The sequence below is a fragment of the Perna viridis genome, chromosome 11 (genome assembly GCF_037379345.1).
Source record: "Perna viridis isolate PV_CMFRI_1.1 ecotype Kerala chromosome 11, ASM3737934v1, whole genome shotgun sequence".
Lineage (NCBI taxonomy): Eukaryota > Metazoa > Mollusca > Bivalvia > Mytilida > Mytilidae > Perna > Perna viridis.
In genome coordinates, this window is record NC_142455.1 from 21026174 (window position 1) to 21048657 (window position 22484).

Consider the following 22484-nt stretch of genomic DNA (forward strand, 5'->3'; position numbering starts at 1 on the left):
GATCAAAATATACATTGTGTACCCCCTAAAGTCCTTAGTAGGAAATAACAATTACTTGAAGCCTGTTATACATGTATTTTCCAGCTACATGCTCATGTATGTAATATTGACAATACAAACAATGAGTCATATTGCAAAGATTTCATGGAGAAGATAATTAATCTGAGAATGCAAAACTATATAGCAATGGAAAACAATATAATTTCAAATAAACATAGAAATATAGGAGACAGATTACACAAAAATACTGAGCACAATACAAGCAATACATTACAGCGACAAGCAGTTTGTAATTAAAAAAAAAAAAAACATATCTCATTGATTCAATATGTAAAAGAAGTTGCTGCATTTAACCATGTCAATAAGCTGAGCTCAGTACAGAGCAGCTCTCTCCTAGAACTATTGATTGTTTGCTAGTGAAAGCATTACAACTGAAATCCAATCTGATTGCAATGACCAAATGCATCTTTCAATGCAAGAGTAACCGGTTTATTTATATCAATGACATTTGAAAAACAATATAGGGAAATACAACTACCACAGGTGATTCAAGAACCCTATACCCCCTTAATCAAATTGAAAATGTTTATAAAGTGTAACAATTTTAAAGATATTCAGAAAGGGATGTAGTTCATTCAATCAATAATCATGTGAATTTGTTATTTAGTATTGTAATATAAAGGAAAAGTAAATATAATTACTATTTTCCAATACATCTTGGTGAGAAAACTATGGGCTATGTGTTAGCTCCTTTTCAACTTTTAAAAATCTCTGGATTCCCCACTGACCATCATTTCAAAGTTAAAAGCAGCAAAAGTGATGTTCTATACACATGATACCTTTTTTATTTTATACTACTACTTAAGAAGGAAGACCTAGGGTAAGGGACACAGCTCTTAAAAATCATTGGAACTTTTGTATTCAGCATTTTGTATCAATCTCACGAAAGCATCAAAGTGACTTGGATTGATTTCATTCTGTTTCAAATGAAAGCTTGAAATGCGTTGGTAAAATTGAATATGATACAAACATATCACTGATTTCAAGGGTTATGTCCTTTACCCTAGGTCTACCTCCTTAAAAAGCTACAGAAATTACTAGAAATCAAACACTACCACAATGATTCAAATGATAGGTGATCTTCCACTACTAATACTGTCAAAAGCTGCATTATCAAGAACACAATGTAACATGGTTTTGCTGTATCAATGAATGATCTGAATCAACAAACACTCTAAAATAATGATGTGAAATACTCATTAACTTCCATATAGATGATTTATAATTGGCACCAAAATAAATACAAAGTTTGAATTATCAGGCTGTTATTTAAATAGTTACACTGACAAATGAAATGTACACCACTTTTACACAATTTTCTTTTGAATTTCATTTTTCATTGGAAAGTAATTTTGGCCAAAAAAAAAATCTTCTGAAGTTCCTCAATCACAATTTTGATTAGTGAGCAAAACTTTGTATGCTTTAACCACTTTCCAGCTACATGAATAGAACTGGCCTATTGATTCAAAATTCTCTGAACATGTTTCACATGCTTCACCAAGTTTATACTGGCCTGCAACCAATAGCAAATTGGATATCTTCAGGTATATTCTTCTTAGCCAAAAGAAATCAAAGCATATGTCAACTGCAAACCATACAAATATACGTTAAATATCAACAACAACTAAGTAACTGCTACAGTTTTCTCATCCATGGCACTACAGTGTTCATTGTCAGCCATTTCAACGCCATCAAAATTATCCCCATTTTGACTAAAGCTTATATTCATCAGTTGACTTGTCACTGAGGCACGACTCTTGCGGCGTAATTTGGCATTAGGTATTTCTTCCACACTACAGTCTATACAAGGAGCATTATCTACAATATCTTGATCGTTTTCAGTCCTTCCTTCTAACAAGGGGTCAGTTTCTTTGGGTGGAGTACCTGTTTCAGACTTCACTAAATTATGATGGTTTGGTCCAGCATCTTTCCTCGGCAGCTCTTGTAAAAGTTTGTGTAGATCTTCTGAATCAGCAATGCCAGTGTCATGTAATTTTTTGGCAGAGACTAGTTTGATTTTATTTGGTCCTGCCCTAATGACAGCACTGTAAGATGGTGGGGACAAGGATCCAGATCTAGATTGATTTCGAGACATTTCGTCCATACTAAAATGTTCGGGATCATGCTCACTACCATAGCCTGAACTTTTCTCATACCCATTTCGTGAACTAGTCGTTCCATGGAAGGACCCACAATCCCCAGTTTGACTACCATTAGGAGTATCATTCAAGTCCCTTCCATGTGAGTTTTGGGTATAATTCAATATACTACGAATGTTCAGTGGGCTCATTGGAGGTGGTATACTTATTTGTGGCATTGGAGATTCAGAACCATAAACATCCATACCCATCTCATCAACGTCATTTCTTCGTAAAATGTACTTTGTCCATTGACTATTTAAAAATGGCCTGTAGGTATCTCTTGTGCTTGTACTAGCAATAGATAAAGGACTTGGTGGAGAATGCGGATTGTTGAACTGTCTTTCTTCAGTTGATGTGCTACGAACATCTTCTGAGGTTGATGGTGAGATCTGCATTTGAAGCTCATCTGGAGAAGGTGATAAGTCGATTGTGTGTCTGTCAATTTGTTGAATTAATTCATCCAAGTTCTTCATTCTTATTACCCTAGATTTCGGTGGGGAGGATAAATTATTTTTCCAGAAAAATGGTCTTTGTGGTGTCTGTTGTGATGATGAAAACTGAGGTATTTCATAACCATAATGTCTTTTTGTTGGAGAGCTTTCAGTTCCAGTCCCAATACTACTAAAATATGGTGATGGAAGAACAAAGTCAAAACTAGATGAATCCATAATCTGATCTAAAGCCTCCATTGATTTTTCTGGATCAAATTTCCTACTAAGAATTTCTTGGATTTCCTCTGCCTCGTCATCCTCTGTCTCAAGACCATATGGACCCTCACTGTCCTGATCACCAGTATCTGTCCCACCGGTTCCAGTATTTGTGTCACTACTCCTACTTCCATCACTATGTTTGCGAGTATTTTTCAGGATGCCTCTTTCTGGCATGGCAGAGTTAGGATCTGAGATGATTACAGGAGGGGGTGGTAACTCCCCAATATCACTTTCCTCTTCACTTGTTCCTTTCTTTCTCTTGCCAAACCAACCACGTTGCCTAAAATAGATGTAATAGTATCATAAAAAACATGTCTTATTGAAAGTATAAATTCTAGTTGTGTGAAATATTAGAAAGTGTTTCAGTTAGATTTTAAATTATTGTAGCATTTTTAAACTTGGAAATACTAGTAAAGTTTCAATAAATAAAAAAATAGGGTACAAATGGAAATTTAAGTGATACCTTACATGTAAAGGTGAAAATAGGGAATGGCGAAATTTTCAAAATAGCTGACTGGAAAACTACAATTTGAACTTTGCTGAAAGTTTACTTTAACCTGTATTTCACAATACTAAAAAAATGTGCAAAGTTTCAAAGAAATTCAAAGATCAATTATCAGGTTAACATCTGGATACTGTCAGAGACGTACAAACAGACTGACGGACACGCAACTTCTCAGAGGATTTCATTTGAAACCTCATCTCTTTGTGTGTCAGGGTAAAAAATTATGTTTACAAGAGAAAGAATCTGTTTATTTTGTTGCTCTTTGTAATCAACACATGAGCTGGTGTATATTGTAGGTGAATTTTGAATATGTAATTATCATTTTATCTACATGTGTATACAAGCAACACAAGAAACAGGCTACTTCACTCTCCTAAAACTTCAGGTCAGTGGCTACAGTTAAAAGTCACATAAATAAAAATTACTGTGACAATACTATTGTTCATGGGGAACTAATTTTTTGTGGTTTTCATAGGTAGGCCAAACCAAGAAAATTGGTTCCAAACAAAAATGAGATTCCCTTTGATCTTTGTACTAAAAACATCAAAACCATGAATTCAAGAATCCACGAATTTGCAATTCTTTCCTAATCCACGAAAATTGGTATCCACGAATTAAAGTATTTTCGTAGTATCATAATTGGGGGTGTGTTTGATTATCCTTCTCCTGAGCTATGGAAAGCTTAACTTATTAACTTACATGCACTAGTACAGTTTGCCTTACTTGTACTGAATTTAAAGGTAGGGAAAGTTTGACTCACTTGTACTGAATTTAAAGGTAAGGAAACTTTGACTTGTACTGAATTTAAAGGTAGGGAAAGTATGACTCACTTGTACTGAATTTAAAGGTATGACTTACTTATACTGAATTTAAAGGTTTGACTTACTTGTACTGAGGTAGAGCTCCAAATGTGATTGACTTGTTCCCCTTTCCTCCAAAGAATCTGTTCTTCACAGGGCTGGTTCTCCTGAAATAACAACTTTTTACTTGGTACTATTTTTAAATGTTATTAAAAAATGACAAGCAAATCTAACTTGACCACAAAATATTGACACACAGAAAACTAGATTTAGTTAATTTTTTTGTGAGAATTGACAGACCAAAGTGTGAGTCTGATAATTTTCTATATAACCATCCAAAACTGCTTTGCAGGGTGCTGTTTGATCCAACCCAAGAGGTCAAACCCTGGACAGTTGGGGCAAGTATGGACACACCTTTTAAGCTTGATAAAAATCTGAATTTTGCTTGTGATAAAATATTTGACAAAAGATAAGAATTTCACATGAATCAGATTGGTTTCTTTTTAGCTCCCTTATTCATAAATGGCCCCAGTCACAACGTCAAAAATCAATCCCATCCTTCCTTTTGCAATATGGCACATTGTAGTGCAATATCAAAGGACCCCTTCACTAATAGTCAAGTTAATGACTAGAGATCATGAAAATGTTTGTTTCTGGCCCCTTATTTCTAAACAGTTCAATTCATAACCCCCAAAAAATCAATCCCATTATTTCTTTTCTGATTAGGTACCTCGTGGTACAATATCAAAGAGATTCCTAGACTATGTATAGGTATTGTCTGGAAACCAAAATGTATATGGATGCCATTGAATGACTATGACATAAACAATGACAACATGATACCAATACACTACATTTCTGCAATATGATAATTTAAGAATGAAATGCCTAATAATGAAAATCCTACAATTTCACCAAGACATCATCACTGACTTTCCATGTCTCACATTTCTAAAAAAAAATCCACTTCAAAGTATAATGTTCTCATTTTAGTGTGTCATTTCTTTTTCATATTAAAAATTAGAATTTTCACAATCCTTACTATATTTCTTACCTATAACAGAGGAAAGTTACAGCCATTAAGAAAACCAGTGATCCTACAACTGATGCTAAAATGATGATCAGCCATTCTGTACTGATACCACCACTGTCAGCTGCATTAGAGAGCATACACAAATAATTTACCAAATTAATTCTATAAAATTTTTAAAAAAAATGTACCCTACGCAAAATTTTAAAGCAGTTGGGCTTTTAATCATGATTACATCATTATTTACATCAATAAAAAGAACACTTATCAAACTACAGGAAAAATTTCCTGTTAACAATTATATTCAGCCATGAAATACTGTATTTGGTTGACTGACTGTTTGTGTTAAAACCCATTTAAAAATATTTTAAGCAGTTCAGGATAAAAATCATAAATGAGTCAAACAGGTGGAGTTTTAAACAAGACCAACATGCTTATCCAAGATGTCTCTAATGTGCTAGGTCATCTTTTTTATGCAATTTTTGAAAGCTTTTGGTATGACTCAGTTAAAAATTGAACATCCATCTCTTGTAATTGGGGCAATGCACAACTTATCAAATAACCGAGATAGTTGATAGTATTTATAATGAAATAAGATTTGTGGAATATTCCCAAATTTTTATCTTAGTCTACCTTTAACAACAGCAACTGGTGGAGCAGTTATAATTGTAGTTGTAGTCAAGGGGGTTGACCTCTCGGTGATCCTAACGTATGTTGTGGAGGGGGTAGTTGGCATGGTTGGTTTCCGTAGAAGCACTCCTGTTGTCATGGAGATGTTGTCCTTGACTGTACAATCCAATCCAGTCCAACCTTCATCACAAAAGCAAGACCCTTGCTGTGTACAGACCTAAGGAACAAGGATATATCATATAAGCCACAAAAAGACAATTGATTGACTTCTTCAGTGGCTGTACTTTTTTTTTTAATACATGTACCAGCTTTAGCAGCATTATGCCACAATGACAATAAAAGTGGACTATGTGTTGATGTAATTCATGACCTTGTTTACAAACAGATTCATGTTTAAAAAAAAGGTTATTTTACATATTCTCTCATGAACAATATAAAAACTGGCCCAGATTTCATAAACAAATCTCAAATTGAAATTTTCCTCAGTTCCTGAAGTTTTTCCTAAAATCTTCATTTACAAAGTGATTTGATTGGTCAAAGTTTGAGTTCAGAAAAATCTCAATTTGAGATTCTTTAGGAAATCAGGTCCTTATTCTGTACCTTCACTTAGAACATCTACAAAATCTCATCTATTGGACTGGTACAAAGAAATTAATTATTTTTATATACATATACCAGAATACAGATGATATCATTCTGACAAATAACAGAAGTACATAACAATTTTCACTTGGTCTAGTTTTCCTGTAGCTCAATCTTGTCCACACTTGGGTAAAGTTTTTAATTAAACATCAAGATTTCAAAACCTTTCTAAATGTTCTGAATTTGGAGGTTAATGTAGGCTAAAAACCACTAATTCCACTTTCCATAGGCTTCTATGCTAATTTCACAATATTCAATGGCTTCTCTGGACTTTACCTTAACTTTAACCTGCAGAGGACTATATATCAGCATGATTCTACATATGTCAGCTCACAATCCTCAGAATGGCATGTGGGGTTAGCAGACTTGCAGTGCAGTACTGGTCACCGGAAGTGAAGGGTCTATAAATAGCATGGGAAATCCCAGTGTTTTCACGAGATAGGGGTATATTTAAAAATCATTATGGAGATTAGGCTTCACATCACAAGAAGCAAAATGCACCTATAAAATGTACAGAAATGTTTTTCCTTTCAGAAACTGTTTAAATTTTTTAAATAAGATGAGAACTTTTTTCACAGCACTATGAGGAACAGGGGTAATTTTTGCGTAGGACTATTTTTGCGTACGTTCTGAATGCTCATTGGTTGAATTGGTGGTCTGTAACCTGTAACACATTGTGTTTAAATTTCAACATGAACACTGTATACATTTCTTACTAAATACATGTACATGTTTATTTCTTAATATACACATGTAAAATGTAATCAAATGGCATGAAGCACTAAAATACACAGAAAAATAATGAATAGCCAGGTTTAAAAGGTAAAAAAAAATACATACAAATAAAAGGTAAAAAATACAAAGAATATGGGCTGAAATTTTTGGCCTTACTGCCTTTGTCAGGGGCAAAAAAGTATTGAAAAGAAGACTGACAACTGCCAACACACACCACTGAGACAAGGTGCTCTTCAAAGCTGATCTTGATGTGGATTGATCCAGATCAATTTTGAAGGGCACCTTGTCTTTGTTTTATTTGTATTTTATTGGTATGTAGTTCATTTTAACCTTAAAAACCTGGCTATGGTTCATTTATTCATTATTATTATTTACATTCAACTAAGCCATTCCACAGCATATCTTATTTTCAAAATACACATACCCCTCTGCCAGAACATATTACATTATCTATAGTCCCTGGACATCTAAGGGGAGGTAACATTGCAGTAGATAGACACTGTTTGTTCATACAAATCTTGTTCTCACCACACTTACTGCCATCTTGTACCAGTCCAAAGTTAGGCAGGTTTAATACAGCTGGTCCATGGATAACTCTGGAAGTGGATCAGAATGATATATCACAATTAAGGTAGATAAAGCACTATTCAACTACTGATCTAAATGATGAGGCATGAAAAATGTTGAGGAAGAGGGAATTTCTGTTTTTAATTTATTGGTTTCGCAAAAAATTGAGGCCATGAGGCATCCTCAAAAAAGAAAGAGAGAAGACCCGTGAATTAAGAATTAAGCATGGCTATAATGAAATTTGAAGATAAATAAATAAAAAAAAAACAAAAAAAAACAATTCCACTGATTAAAAGCAGTTCTATGAAAGACCCTCATACATGTATTTACCACTATTTATAAAGAAAAAGTATTTTTTTGTCATATTCTAGCAACTGCATATGGGATATGAATAACATTTGAATAGCCAAAGGTAAAGAACACTGGCAATCAATATAAAAAATTCACTATTTGAACTTAGATTTATCTGTGTCCAAACTTAAATAACTCATATCTGCCTTCTTTTTGATTTCCCGACTTACTTGCAAGCTATTTCTACACCATTTGATACCATGGTTGTTTTCATGAAATTTCTGTCTGAACCAAACAATGGAGCTACAGTTCCTCCAGCACAATGCAATAAACCACACAGGATGTTTCTGTAAATAGAAATATTCAAATCACATTAAGTCCAAACCTGCAATACATGTATTTTCAGACCTTTTACCTATGAAATCAGTAGCATCAAAGTCTAATGTTTATTTTAAGTTTGATTTTATGTGTTTCCATAAATGTAATAATTTTGTATGTGTTTTTTTTTCTTCCTTATTTTTTTTTTAATAATCATGTACATAAAAAATTGATACATCATTAGTGAAACCTACATTGTATCATTGACATGCTCAGATCACTTATGAAGTTTTAATTTTTTAAAGATTTATTGATGTATTCTGCAAATTATATTCTAGCAGAAATGAGTAATGACACAGATTATCACCATGACAGTGTAGTGCACCAATTATTCATTCATGAGACAGCAGATGGATAAATATTGATTCATAATGAGTCGTTTAAATAATTATTACTCTGCTCAAGATGGCAAATTTAAAATTTTCAACACATAAGCTTTAGCTAACACTGCATGTATCATGGAATAATTGTTTCTTGAGCATGACAGAGTGAGTAAACATGACAAGTGCCATCTTTCAAATTAATATAATATGGTGAGGATTATATACATGTTTACAAAACCCTACTACACTCTAGTCAGGAAGTGGTGTAGGGGGATGTTGTAAAAACCTGGACTATATTCAAAAAGAAATAAAAAAAATTTAAAAAATTAAAAACAATTAGCTAAAGCTTGTATGTTGAAAATGTTAGCCTACCAGTTAAAATCTTAATTTTACCATAGAAAGTGAAAAAAAATGTTTAAATCAAGAATAAGCTAAAGGAGAAAAGGTTTCTCCCACGATATTAATAGAGAACTTGTAAATTGTGAAAAATCACACATAGAAATTTAATCACTGCCAAGTGGTTTAATAGCCAGTTTATAATGGGAGAAACATAGTTAGAGATACCTGCTTCCACTAGCTAACAACACATTCAAATTTAATGTCAGTATAGAATACAAGTAAGTAAAAGTAAAGGTGCTTTGAAGATATTTTTTTGGTTTCATTTTTGTTTATGAAAAAGAAAAGTACCAACAATGAAAATACATCAGCTGAAGTTATTTCTCTGTTTTTTTTTGTTTTTGTTACTGTTTTTTGTTTTTTTTTGTTTGTTTGTTTGTTTGTTTTTTTTTTTTTTGGGGGGGGGGGGGTGGATGTACCAAGGTTTAACAAAAATTTGAACCAAACAAAAATATTACACCATTAGGAATACTAATTTAATACTAGAAATAGTTTGACTTACTCAGGCAGACATTTTGCATAAGATCCTGTCACTTCATCTTTTCCACAATGTCCATTGAAATTACCAATTGGGTTGAACCTCTCATAACACTGCTCATTCGCACCGGAGGCTTCTACAAATAAATTAATGACATTGATGATATATAACACAGGTTATACAACATAAAATTTTATTTTAAGTGAGAAGTTAAAGAAGGCCACTCATTCCCTAGATAACCTGAAATTGTAACATCAATTTTCCAACACCAATACACTTCAATTGAAATTAATCTCAACAATTCCACTCTATGTGGAGCCACAGTGTTTCGATCTAAAACTGGAAAAATGTGTCTATACCTTTTATTTTGCATAAATACACATATTCAAAAATGCATTTGAGAACAAGATTTCAGTTATGTGCAGAAAATAAAATGGTTAAATGTGGAACTGAAAAATTCTACTCCAGTTCTGTTTTTGGGGCGAGACAGTGAAAACATAAGAGCCAGTATTTTTCCCCACCCAGCAGACTGAAGAAATCAGAATTCATGCAGACAGACATACTATCTAACTTTCATAACATGGATACAACATTAAAAACAGACTTTTTAGCCAAAATAAGTCTGTTTTTAATGTTGTATCCATGTTAAATGCACAAAACTTGACATAAATAATCCCCCCCCCCCACAGAAAAAAAAAAAAAATATGGCACTAACCTTCTCCCCAAATATGCTGACACTGCATGCTCATGGTAGGACAGTTACCACTCAGACAGAATCCAGTGTTGTTACCACATGGATGACCATCCTGGATGTAGTTGTTGTGGGGACACTGAAACAATCATAGTCAATACAGTAGATTCCGCTTAATTGCATAGCCTATTTGCCAGTAAAAATTATGCAAATAACCGGGCTATTCTTATAACCGAAATTACGATTTTACCGGAAGTGCGAGTTCAGGTAAGACGACGATACTGTGGATCAACCAGGGATATCACTGTTCAACATTTCTGATCTGGTATTTAATTGTTATAGACCTTCTCATTGTATTGTTCTTTTATCAATAAATAATAATATATATTGTGTTTGTCTTGTTTATTGACCTTCTTAACGCTGTGTGTATTTATAAGTAAAACCACGTGTTTCTCATCTATAAATAGTCAAGTAATTTCCTGACCTATCTACGAAAACAAATCCCATATTTCAGGCAGGATTCAGTGTAATATTCATCAATGTTTGCAGTTTTTGGGCTTTTGAAATGGTCTGTGTGTTTTTATTCCTCTGTTCATTGTACACTGATAGTTGTGTATTATACGCGTCATTGACCTCGATGTATTCCTATGAAGAGTGGATAGTATGAGGCACCTTAGGGTAGTTGAATTTCATTAGACATTGTACTGAATGAATGACTTTTAATTTTCGTATGATATTTATGCCTAGTAACCCAAGCTCACTCAAAACTGTTCAGCTCATTAAAGAAAATTAAATTTACATTGATAATCATTTGTAGTCGGAAGAATTTAAATAGGGACAAAAAATACCCCAAGCCGAACCTCAAGCCGCATCATAAGGTGATGTTCGGCATGTCGTCAGAATTCATTGTTCACCTAGGTGCTTGTTTATTTTAATGTAATTAGAAATCATTTATATTGTCTTTTATGTCCATGATTTTTTAATCCATTATTAACACCTCCTGATTGATGATAATCTAGTTTTTACAACAATAAATATGATTGACATATTTATGACCCGAAGGCTTAAAATAGAATTTGGGAAAACCTGTCTTTACCTGGACGAGGCAAAATTCTCTATGCAATAAACCGAAATGCATTCTAAGGCCTATGCAAATAAGCGATTTTTTCCCTAATAGAATAATAGGAAATGGTTTTGTGCAGGAGAAAATTATGCTAATAACCGAAATATGCAATTAAGCGATATGCGATTAAGTGGAGTCGACTGTATCTTAAAAGAAAAATTTTCATATCACAGCTTTATATCTAAGGAGCTCGTTAAAATTGTAAAATCTTCAGCTATGGCTAAACAAATTTTACTGTAATGCTGTGGACAATATCGTTGCTTTCCTGAAGGTTTATTTAATAATATTTCCTATTTTGCTCAAGGCAAGTACATACAAGAAATAATCAATTGTATTTTATTTTTTAAGTGCTTGATAAGTACATATGTATGGAAATAACTTTAGTTTGCAACTCTTTTCAACTTTATCTTCTTTTTAGTCCATCTGCATACCTGCTAACATTATAGAGTAGGTATGTGGGAGATCTCCCATATTTTAGCTATCTTATATGGGGGATTTTGCGTTACAAAATTTTTTGAACTGAAACTTTAAAATATTTATTATTAGTAAAAACAAAAAAAAAACATAAAACAATGAAGTGGAAAATGAAAACAATAATTTTATAGAAAAGATTTTTCATGAAAGGATGAACATTTCAGGGAATGTATATGCATTTGTTCATCTTCAAATGAATTTTTTTTTCAATGGCAGCTATACAATGCCTGAGAAGTCTTACAAAAAGGGAGTCATTAGCCTCCTACACAGGAGACACACTCTCCCTCAATATATAGGAGGGTTAACAGGTATGCAACCTATTATTTTGCAGTGTTATCCACTACATATGTGCCACACATGCTCATCATTCATGAGGCTCATGCGGTTTTAGGAACAAGGGATGCATTTTTACCTTTGTAGCAAAAGAAACGAAGTAAGGATCACGGGATCAATGCTAATTCTGGAGAGTATTATGCCTAAACATGTTAAATAATCTTCCTTCCAATTCAAGTTTATCTCATACTGACCTCTCCACTATGACCTGTACAAAGTTCAGGAACATCACATTCTGTTGACTTCTCTCTACATACATACTGACGGGGTAAGAACTACCAATACAAAGGTATATCACTTAAATACAACCATGTATTTCCCAATTCATATTAGATTTAATGATCCCCATCGACAAGGTTACTTAAATACTTGATACCAAGTTCTTGGTAAAAAAAAATGGAAAAAAAAACATGTTACAAACATGCATTTATTGTCTGTGTTACATTTCATTTATACATGTACTTCATTTCCTGTATTTTGCTAGTGACATTCTTTGTTTGTAAAAATAACTTGGGCGGAGAAATTAAACTTCTTTTGTGGACATGCTTTGTCTGTGTGTGACGTTTTTACATACTCAAATTGTTTACCTGATAACTAAATGTATGTGATGAAGATTTGTGGACATTGGCAAAAACTTGTGATTGGAAAAAATGGAAAAGGAAAGAAAAACAGGTTTTTCAACATCTTTGTTACTTACAGTACAGTTATGACAACAGGATCCTGTTCTACACTGAGCCCATGTTTTCAGTAAACAGGTTTCTGGATCACAACATGGATCTCTTACAGCACATTCCTAGAATATGAAAATAAAATGTGAATTTTTGCAAAAGGCATATAAATGAGGAGAATTTGAATTTAGTACCGCAATATGTTTTTTTTCCTCCTATTTCTCCAGCTTGTAAGAAATATGGCCCCTGATCAAAAGGTAACTTTCATGAAATAGTGATTTTTTTATTTGGCATCTGTTTATATTTCTAAAACCACTCTTAGTGCATTCATTAATCACTTATAATATGTATTACTTTATAGAATCACAGCTAGTGAAACAAGTAGGCTTTATACAAGACATATACGATGCATTTTTGTCAACATGAAAGGGAGATAACTACCTGAGGAGAACCACAATCACACTCCTCCCCTCTTTCAACAATCAGATTACCACATTCCTGAGTAAATGCCATCTACAAGTATAAATTATAAATTGTATTACAGGGAAATTAATTATACGGATGTCCCACATGTTATATCTAACAACAGTCAGCTAAATTGGATAAATTATCAATGATACACCAATAAAATATATATTTGATGATAAATGCAGAAATGCTCCTATTATCAAACAAGAAAACACAATCCTAATTTTAGATAAAAAATCATATTCAACAACCATTTCTTTCAACCTAAAAAATAAAATCAAGCAGTGATTCCTGGTATAGTACTACAGACCAAGCTTTTCTAAACAGTTTTGGAAAGTAGTGAGTATTCAAGGAACATGCTATATGATTTTTTCTTCTGCCAGTAAAGTGCTGGAAAATATAGATTTGCAAATCAAAGCTTTAACAAAGCAATGGAGATGACAAAAGACAATGATATAAAACATGCCTATCAACTCATGCTAATACACATGAATGAATTGTGCTCTTTAATCTGCACTATTATCAATGATTGATCCACATAAAACAAAGAACAAAAAAATCATAACACAACATTTGATTATCTACAGAAAATACAATGACAAATATTCTAAGCAATTCATCGTGAACATCTGGATTTCAAACAAATAATGATTTTATAAGGCAGTGCACTGGAAATTGTTCAACTGTGTAACAGAAAAATTGACAATTTTACAGAATTTTATTGTCATGCAGAAATTCATAATAAAATTGAGAAGCATAACAGATATCTTACTTGTATAACATTAGCAATGTAGTACTGTAAAGTAGGAGACAATCAAAATATATTTATCTTTAAAATCAACCCAAGGGCATTTGGTATTATTACTTTAGCACAAACATAATCATCACCTGCAGGTACTCATCAACAAATGTACAGATTAACAGATTAGTTCACAGGTATATAAGACATGGTAAATTAAAATTACAGAACTGTTCCGAACTAAACATTAAGTAGTTTTGTAATCAACTTATCATACTCTCAAATGAGAAATACATGTAAGTATATTTACTGGATTTTTGAGAAATTTGTCAGATTGAGAAATTATTGACACTTTGGTATTCTTTGATGATATTTAGAAACTTGGAAACAAAAAGCCTACAGTAACCTAATACTACCTTCAGATATGGAAGGTAGACATGGTCAACATGCAAATATAACAAGCATGAGACATTGCTGTGGGAGATAATTAGTTTCCAGTGCTAATTGAGTTTTTGTTTAAAATTAAAAGTAGCCACTGTTATGTTAAAGTTAATACATGTATTGAAGACATTATGACACTTGAAGGCCATCCTAAATCTAATGCACAAAATAGGTATCCCCTAAGCATGACAGGTGAAGTCAAGTGGTAATAGACCTTCTTTCACCATTGGTGAAACAGGTAAAAATACTGTCAATACTGACTACAATCATCAAGTTATCAGGGTTATATACTGAATACAAAACATCAATACATGTAATTTAAAGGAAAGACATATGTACTGAAATACCACATACTCATTAATACGTGAAAAAAGGAAAACAAAAAACAAAAACCCTGAAGGAAGAAACGATTTGTTTAGTTTAATTGGGTAGGTTGCAATGATAAGATGCTAAAAGATTGTTTTCATTTTTTGATATATTTATGCCCTATGACCAACTTTAGGGAAGTTAATTCTTCATAAACAAACACAAACTGTATGTAAGTTGGTAATGCAAGAAAAACTTGGTGTAAAATTTAAAAGAGCCCTCACCGCTTAATTTTCAATTGACTCCAGTCCAAATTATAAATAATGATCCGTAAATAAAATACATTTTCTGTTTGCAAAATCACACCACAAAATTAGTTTATACGAAATAGCTTATGTTATGTTGCCCTAAGAAGATCAACAAATTAGAAAGCTTATTACATATCAAATAATTTGGAATATGCTAGGTAAAGCAAGGTTTGGTAAATTCAGGGTTCAGTCACAAGTCAATTTTCCAACATGCATAATATCGAAATAATACACTACTACCAGACCATCAGTAATATTACTACTTACATCTTTTTGACCAGAGCCAAGACAAGCTGTGATATCTAAACTGACAGCTACATCTAAATCTTCTCTGCTACAGTTAGAGAACTGCCGAGAGTGAATGGTGTCTGCACGTGTTCTGTAACAGCAGGAAGAGAAAATATTACACTATGTGCCAAAACATTTAGCCTGCATGAATCCTGAATTATGATTTGAAACATTTTCTGAAAGTTTGACCAAGTCACATCTATTATCAATCCAATGTCATTAAACTATTTCTACTAGTCCCCTAGTTCTTCAGCATTTATTTATTTATTTTTATTAATGTGCATAATGTTTAAGTCTTGCTTGTAATGAAGACGCTATTACAAAAATTAGAGAAACAGACTCTAACCAAGCAGTTGATGATTACATTTCTTCTTGAAAGTACAATATTGAAAATTCTCGAAAAAGACTCAAATCTTCACCTGTCTTGATATTGTAGAAATACAAATACCAAATGCTCATGGTAAAATCTAAACTTTGGACTTAAAAATATACAGCCGTACACTGAATTTTTCCTAGTCTTTGTATACAAACTATGTTGGCTAAAGTAGGCTAATCATTATTATTTTAGGAGTCTTCATGGTGTTGATTGTACAGTGCCATGTCATTCCATGAACATTCTGTATTTTTGTCATAGTATGGAACAGTTTTCAAATCATTAACAACAAATAAAAGCTTAATGATTACACAAACATCAAGTAGAATGCTCTACTGTGCTTGTACACAATTTGTCATAAAATCGGTGGTATGCATCATCACCATGTCTATATCAATTCGTAAAGTGAGCAAAAATCCTAAATACATTCATTTTGAGTTCACTTGGGCCATATCAAAAGAGGCAACATCAACTATTATTTTTTTTTCTAATAGATAAGACTAAGTTCTGGTTATATATCGTCCATGACTGTATTTCTTAACCTCAGATGACTTACAAGACATCAGTTGACATAATACACCCGGCATGGTCCTGGCAATCACATCCACCTGTAAAATAAAAATGCCTATAGAAAACCATGACAAAATGTGTTATTGACATAAACACACTCTTTTTAAGAGTGTCTAAGGTATAAACACAACCCATGAAATAGGAGGATGAAACTTTAAGGGATAAATCGGAGAAAAACATAACATTGTATTACCAACATTAAGCTTGTTTTCTTTTTTGCTTCTGATGAGGGAGATGGTTCAAATTCGACCCAGACCCCTGATTACTGGTTTGGCATCTTTCCACTGTTAAATGTAGATCACACTCTTGTATATAGAATACACTTATAAGCTTTCATTAAGAACTGAATGTTTCATTTTTTTATAATGAAGCATGTTAGTGTTTCATGTCCTAAATGTGTGGCTGATCAATAAAAGTAGTCCACTTAATTAATGGTGTGGCCTTTATAAATAGTTCAAGGATTTGTTTCATGGATTCATGAAACATCACTAGTAAAACCGTTTATCCAATGAGATTAGCGAATTTTACTGATATGCACTGTAAATGTGATTATTAGCACATTGATACAAGTAATATTAAACAAACCATGTCAAGCAGTACAGGGAAATTGTGTTTAATACATGATGTTATATTTTCAGTCAATTTGTTTCAGCTATCTTTACATGATTGGAAGTTTCACTACTCACCCAGGTCTAGACAGATTTTAGTGTTTAATCTCGAGAAAATAAAGTTGTTAAGTTTACAGCATTTAAGCACCTACTGCCCACATGACTGCACTAAATATTTGTAAAATAATGAGTGGTAAAAAATTGAACAAAAAAAAAAACAGATAAGTTCAAATTTTAGTTTATTTCTAATAAAGAAAGAAATATAAGGATTTAAAAATTAGTGGAAGATCAATTCATATGTTAATGAAACAAATCAATTCACAACTACATGTGGTTTACTTCATTATAAAATGAAGAGTTCTAGCCTTCAATTTACCAGGACACCCAAGGATAAAGCTGGAAATGTATGCTAATCTCAGTACATGTGTACTTAGCTTTTCTTAACTGAAGCATTGGTAAAAGCGGTAGCCATATCAACACTGAGATGCCTCAATATCTGGCAAAGCAATTATTCCTCTCAAACACTAAACTGTACAGCACTTTATGCATTAAGCAGTTGGAGCTTTTCATGATCTATATAATGTGTTCCAAATCAATAGAATAACAAAATTTCATATAAGTGAAGGTGGGGGAAACAGCTTTAAATGTGTGCCAATGGATTTATTCTTTTTCATTTAACTCCTTAAAATTAAAAAAGGCATCTTAATTCCCAAATTCATCTTAATACAGTTAGGACTTAGGACCCAGATACAAACCATGCCTGGTGAATTTAGTTCTCCCACATCTAATTCTTCCAAACTCTTGAAGTCATGGCCTTTTTATTTGCTTCCAAGAGCATTGGCATATTAACCATACAAACAACAATCACTGGGAATGTATATAAAGCAAGTTTTGTTCATGCATACCATACAACAAGGAAACAACAAAAAATATGTGTCACCAGTCGCTGTGCCATACAAGCAAGAATTGAATAAACCCATGTGATTAATATTTTCTATTTTCCATAATCGTTATACAATGAACACATGTACACTTGTGTCAACTATAAACAAGACCCCTAAAAAAAATAACGGTAAGTTTCACAACCTCTTGAAAATTTCTTAATAAGTGAGACAGAAAAAAACAAAATCTGAATGCAGTGCTTTAAACAGGTATAAAAGACAACATTTTTACCTCTGTAATACAATTCCCTTGGTTTGACTGATAGAAACAGTAATATAAATTATTATTAATTTAAATACTTATCTATATAAAATTCAGACACTACTAATGGTAAAGGTGATTCATGGTGCAGAAAAGTCCACTGAACAGACACCATTTTTGTTAGTTGGGTTTTTTTTGGCGGGAGGGGTCTACATATGATATATTTTGACGTAACAATAGTAATTTCTTGAGTTCATTGATTTCTGCAGAAGATGAATGTTCTTCTCAAAAATACAACTCTTTGTGTATTAAGAACTGTATTTTTTAGAAGAACATTCATCTCCTGCAGAAATAAACTAACTCAAGAACAATAACTCTTTCAAAGTACAAATTTCATATGCAATCTTTATAAATTTCATCTAAAAAATGCAATGACTGCATGATAAACTAAGACTAGCTATGCTGTCTGTGTTTCTGAATAGGAAATAAAAGTGAAATTGGTGGCTTTCTGACATACATAAATCACCTCATGTCTGATTTTTATTAAGGCTGCTACTTACATACTTTGTATAGGCCATATTGTTAGGCTTACATGCAAATTAACATTGAAATTGCATTTGAGAAATAATTATTAAAATTATAAGCTTTACACATCCTTCATTGAAAGACTAGACAGAAAAATTTGACTTCTACAGAATGTGGCATTTATCAAATAGACACTGTGTGTAATTCAGAACGCAAGCTTTTTCAGAATAAATGAATTCCATAAAAAAATCTATATATGGTCCGGTATACCATAGCTAAAATACTTATTTTGATCTCTTTATTTGAACTGAAAAATATCTTAAAATGAATATTCACACCATAAATTGGTATGCATTATTCTGATGTTATATCTGTAAAGAAGATGTGAAGATCCTACACTACCATCAATCATGCATCATACCAAGAATTTGATACAATACTTACCATCTTCATCATGCTTAAGTCCTAGATTATGACCTATCATGTGAGTCAAGATTGTAGATAATTGCTGTGGCTCTAGAACACTGGAAACCTACAACATTCTCTGTACTTGTGAATAAGGAAAGTATTGTTACAGTAACATTAACATAATTTCCTGGTGAAAGTTCTGGGAATTCTTAAGACCATTTACACTCACTGTCTGATCCTTAACTTTACTATAAAATTTTATCAAAATCCTGTCAGCAGTGAAGGAGAGATTGGCTTACAAGATATGTGTACAAAAAAAAAGACAGTATGAGAAATAACAAGAAATCTGTGAGTGATGGCTTAGTAGTAATACCCCCACTTTCAATCACAATATAAGAAAAAAATTTTACATTTTACATGAAAGTATTCTGGCACAAGACAGTAACTGATGCACACTCCTTGAGACGTTTAGGTTTCCTGCATGCATGATACTCAAACACACGCTTACTCATGATAAACGAATGCTTCTATTGTGTGTTTAAACACATGATAAACAAATGTTCCCAGCGTGCATTTAAACACACAATAAACGAACGCTCCTAGCCTGCATTTAAACGCACGATAGACGAATGCTCATATCGTGCATTTATACACACCATAGACAAACGATGAAAAATAGTAAATAAAATAAATAGAAAATAAAATTAATGAAATTATATAAATTAATCATAGCAAAAAATATAAAAATAACAGTTGAATCAAGTAATTAATCAAAGTACAAAAATAAATGAACGCTTCTATCATGTGTTTATCGTGTGTTTAACAAATCCAAAACTATGTGTAAACGCACGATAAACAATGCACGAACGCTAAAATAGGAAACATGACATTTCAAGGAGTGTACATGCATCTTTCAGCCCCTGAAGTCCTTTTCTGTTACCATTTGAATAATATCCTGTACTACTATCTATAGTTCTATAGCTTCATATGGAATGATAAACCAGACAAAATAAAACAGCACTTTTATTGGTGATATAAACCATGGAGGACTACAAATGATTCATCTGAAGTCATTCATCTTATATTTGAAACTTAGCTGGATAAAGCGATTTCTTTCAAACATAGAGGGTAGTTGGCAGAAAATTCTTTTAAAATTGTTGAAAGCCTATGGAGGACAGTAATTGATTTATCTGCAAAAAGACAAGTTTAAAGACATTGTTCCAAAAATAAAAAAAATGATTTTTGGAGGGATGGTTTTGCCTGTATGTAGAGAGTAAAGCCTTACACTGATAATAAGTTGAAGATATACTGTCGTTGGATATATTGAACTTTTGTCCAGTATCGGATATGTTATTTTATGCTGCTTGGAAGTCAAAGGGAGTTCATCACTTATATGACTTCTTTGACAAGCAATCAAGGGAATTCCGCACTTTTGCCAAAATGCAACAAAATCTAGGTTATGCCAACTTTTTACAATATAATAGTCTACTTGCAATCCTAAAGACACCACAAACACAATAAAAAAAAACGGTCAGTATAACTTTAATAGTATTGTATTAGCTACAGACAAATTTGTAAAGAAATTAATGGAATGTCAAAAACCCAAATTTGTGTACAATAATTTAATCTATAAGATTGTAAATTTACCTTCACAAAAAATTTTAAATGGCAAGAATGTTTAAATATTGAAATAGTTGATCGGTCTGAATATTTTGTTACTGTCAAAAAAACATGTTAAGATTCCTACCTATACAACTTTCAGTATAAATTATTACATAGAATTATTCTGACAAATAGTTTTTTTGTATAAAATAAAACTTAAGGAATCCAAATTATGCCCCTTCTGTAAAACTGATGAGGAAACAGTAGAACATTTATTTTATAGTTGTAGAGTGACTCATCAGTTCTAGAAATGCTTTCATAATATCATTAAATTATTTTCTGTGAACTGTCCTCTTAATAAAGTCAACATTCTCCTAAGTTATATCAAGGAATCACTTTTGCTAAATTTATTGCTTTTCATGGCAAAAAAGTATATTTATATATGTAAATTAAATGAAACTTTACCGAACATTATTGGAGTTCAGTGCAAAATTGAGCAATGTAAATCCTTCGAATATCAGATAGCAATTAAAAATGGTAAACTTACGAATCATGAGAGATTTTGGGCCCCTCTCAATGTCATTTTTCAGTAATTTTTTACCATATTGCAATTGAACATGTTTTATTTTATTATTCTTTCATAAATCATATAAAAATGTAAATGGCAAACAATACTATCAAACTATTTAGATTTCAAATATGAATATGTACATTGCAGTCTTTGTTCTCTTTGTTTATATCATTTTTCCTCTACTTTTCCCTTGTCAGGTGGTAATGTACAGGGATTTGTAAAATCCTGGCTATGATATAAACATTAAAAAAAAATCCAATCTAAATTAAAATGAGCATACTACTAACCCGACTAATACCCACTGCTCTATTTGTACACACACTGTCAGGAATGGCCAGTCCAACAGATTTATCTTCTAATGGTACATGTCTGTAATGCATCAAATATAGATATATATACAGGAATAATACAGAAAGCCTTTTTAATATCCGACTGAATCAAGCCATATCTATACACTATGTGCATATCATTGCAATTTTGATTGTTTAGATATCAAAATAAGGCCAGCTTTAAGATAAATGCTGTAGTTTTAATTATTGCAATTATAACCCCCCCTTTTTCTTGGAAAAAAATCCAGTGTGAAAATATCTGAATTGTCCATCTTTAGCAGAAAATAAATAGAGATTCAGGGTATTCAGAAAATAAACAGAGGGAAAAAATTAATTACAACTTATTTCTTACGTAATGAAATGTGCAGCTTGATGGTCAACATTCATCATATGAAACTGTTTATACATTAGAAAAGATTTCAGTAGTTCTCGTATCTGTGTTGATACTGCCATTCTATCACCAGCATTCCAATATTCCAAGTAGGTCACTGGTGTACGAATTCCAAGGGGCTTCATGTACTAAAGTGAATAATAAAATTGAAAATGGAAAATATTTTGAAAATTCTTCAAATATTCAGCTTCCGTCAGCCATATTGAAATATATACTTGCACTGACCAACATTCATGGAAATAGCTATAAAATGACATTTTACATACCATTCTGTGTAAGAATCAGGATATGGATGGCACATTATATTTCTCAATTTGGTCTTTTTTTGCCTCAAATACATTCAACATATCTAGATAACAACTGAACAGCTATTTAAATTTATCCTGAAGCAGTGGTGATGTATTTTTTGACTGCTTATATAAGGGAAAAGTTTGGGAAA

At 32.3% G+C, this 22484-nt stretch overlaps 1 protein-coding gene across 4 annotated transcripts in view; it reads right to left on the minus strand.

Annotated features, from left to right (window-relative positions):
- Window positions 1-1392: 1392 nt before the first annotated feature.
- LOC148603309 (disintegrin and metalloproteinase domain-containing protein 22-like) overlaps window positions 1393-22484 on the minus strand; it is a 48641-nt gene continuing 27549 nt past the window's right edge. Inside the window, exons 11-28 of one of the 4 annotated variants that reach the window (XM_088554065.1) lie at window positions 22007-22173; window positions 21613-21694; window positions 19189-19276; window positions 18250-18276; window positions 16455-16506; window positions 15505-15616; window positions 14216-14239; window positions 13417-13488; window positions 13005-13100; window positions 12502-12582; window positions 10402-10516; window positions 9711-9822; window positions 8342-8458; window positions 7678-7849; window positions 5880-6093; window positions 5271-5370; window positions 4303-4383; window positions 1393-3191 (exon numbers count right to left, since the gene is read on the minus strand). In XM_088554065.1, coding sequence (XP_088410191.1) covers window positions 1685-3191; window positions 4303-4383; window positions 5271-5370; window positions 5880-6093; window positions 7678-7849; window positions 8342-8458; window positions 9711-9822; window positions 10402-10516; window positions 12502-12582; window positions 13005-13100; window positions 13417-13488; window positions 14216-14239; window positions 15505-15616; window positions 16455-16506; window positions 18250-18276; window positions 19189-19276; window positions 21613-21694; window positions 22007-22173 — 3219 coding nt within the window. In that variant the 3' untranslated portion in view covers window positions 1393-1684. The remainder of the gene's footprint in view (window positions 3192-4302; window positions 4384-5270; window positions 5371-5879; window positions 6094-7677; window positions 7850-8341; window positions 8459-9710; window positions 9823-10401; window positions 10517-12501; window positions 12583-13004; window positions 13101-13416; window positions 13489-14215; window positions 14240-15504; window positions 15617-16454; window positions 16507-18249; window positions 18277-19188; window positions 19277-21612; window positions 21695-22006; window positions 22174-22484) is intronic. The other 3 variants (XM_088554067.1, XM_088554066.1, XM_088554068.1) reach the window with 3 other exon arrangements.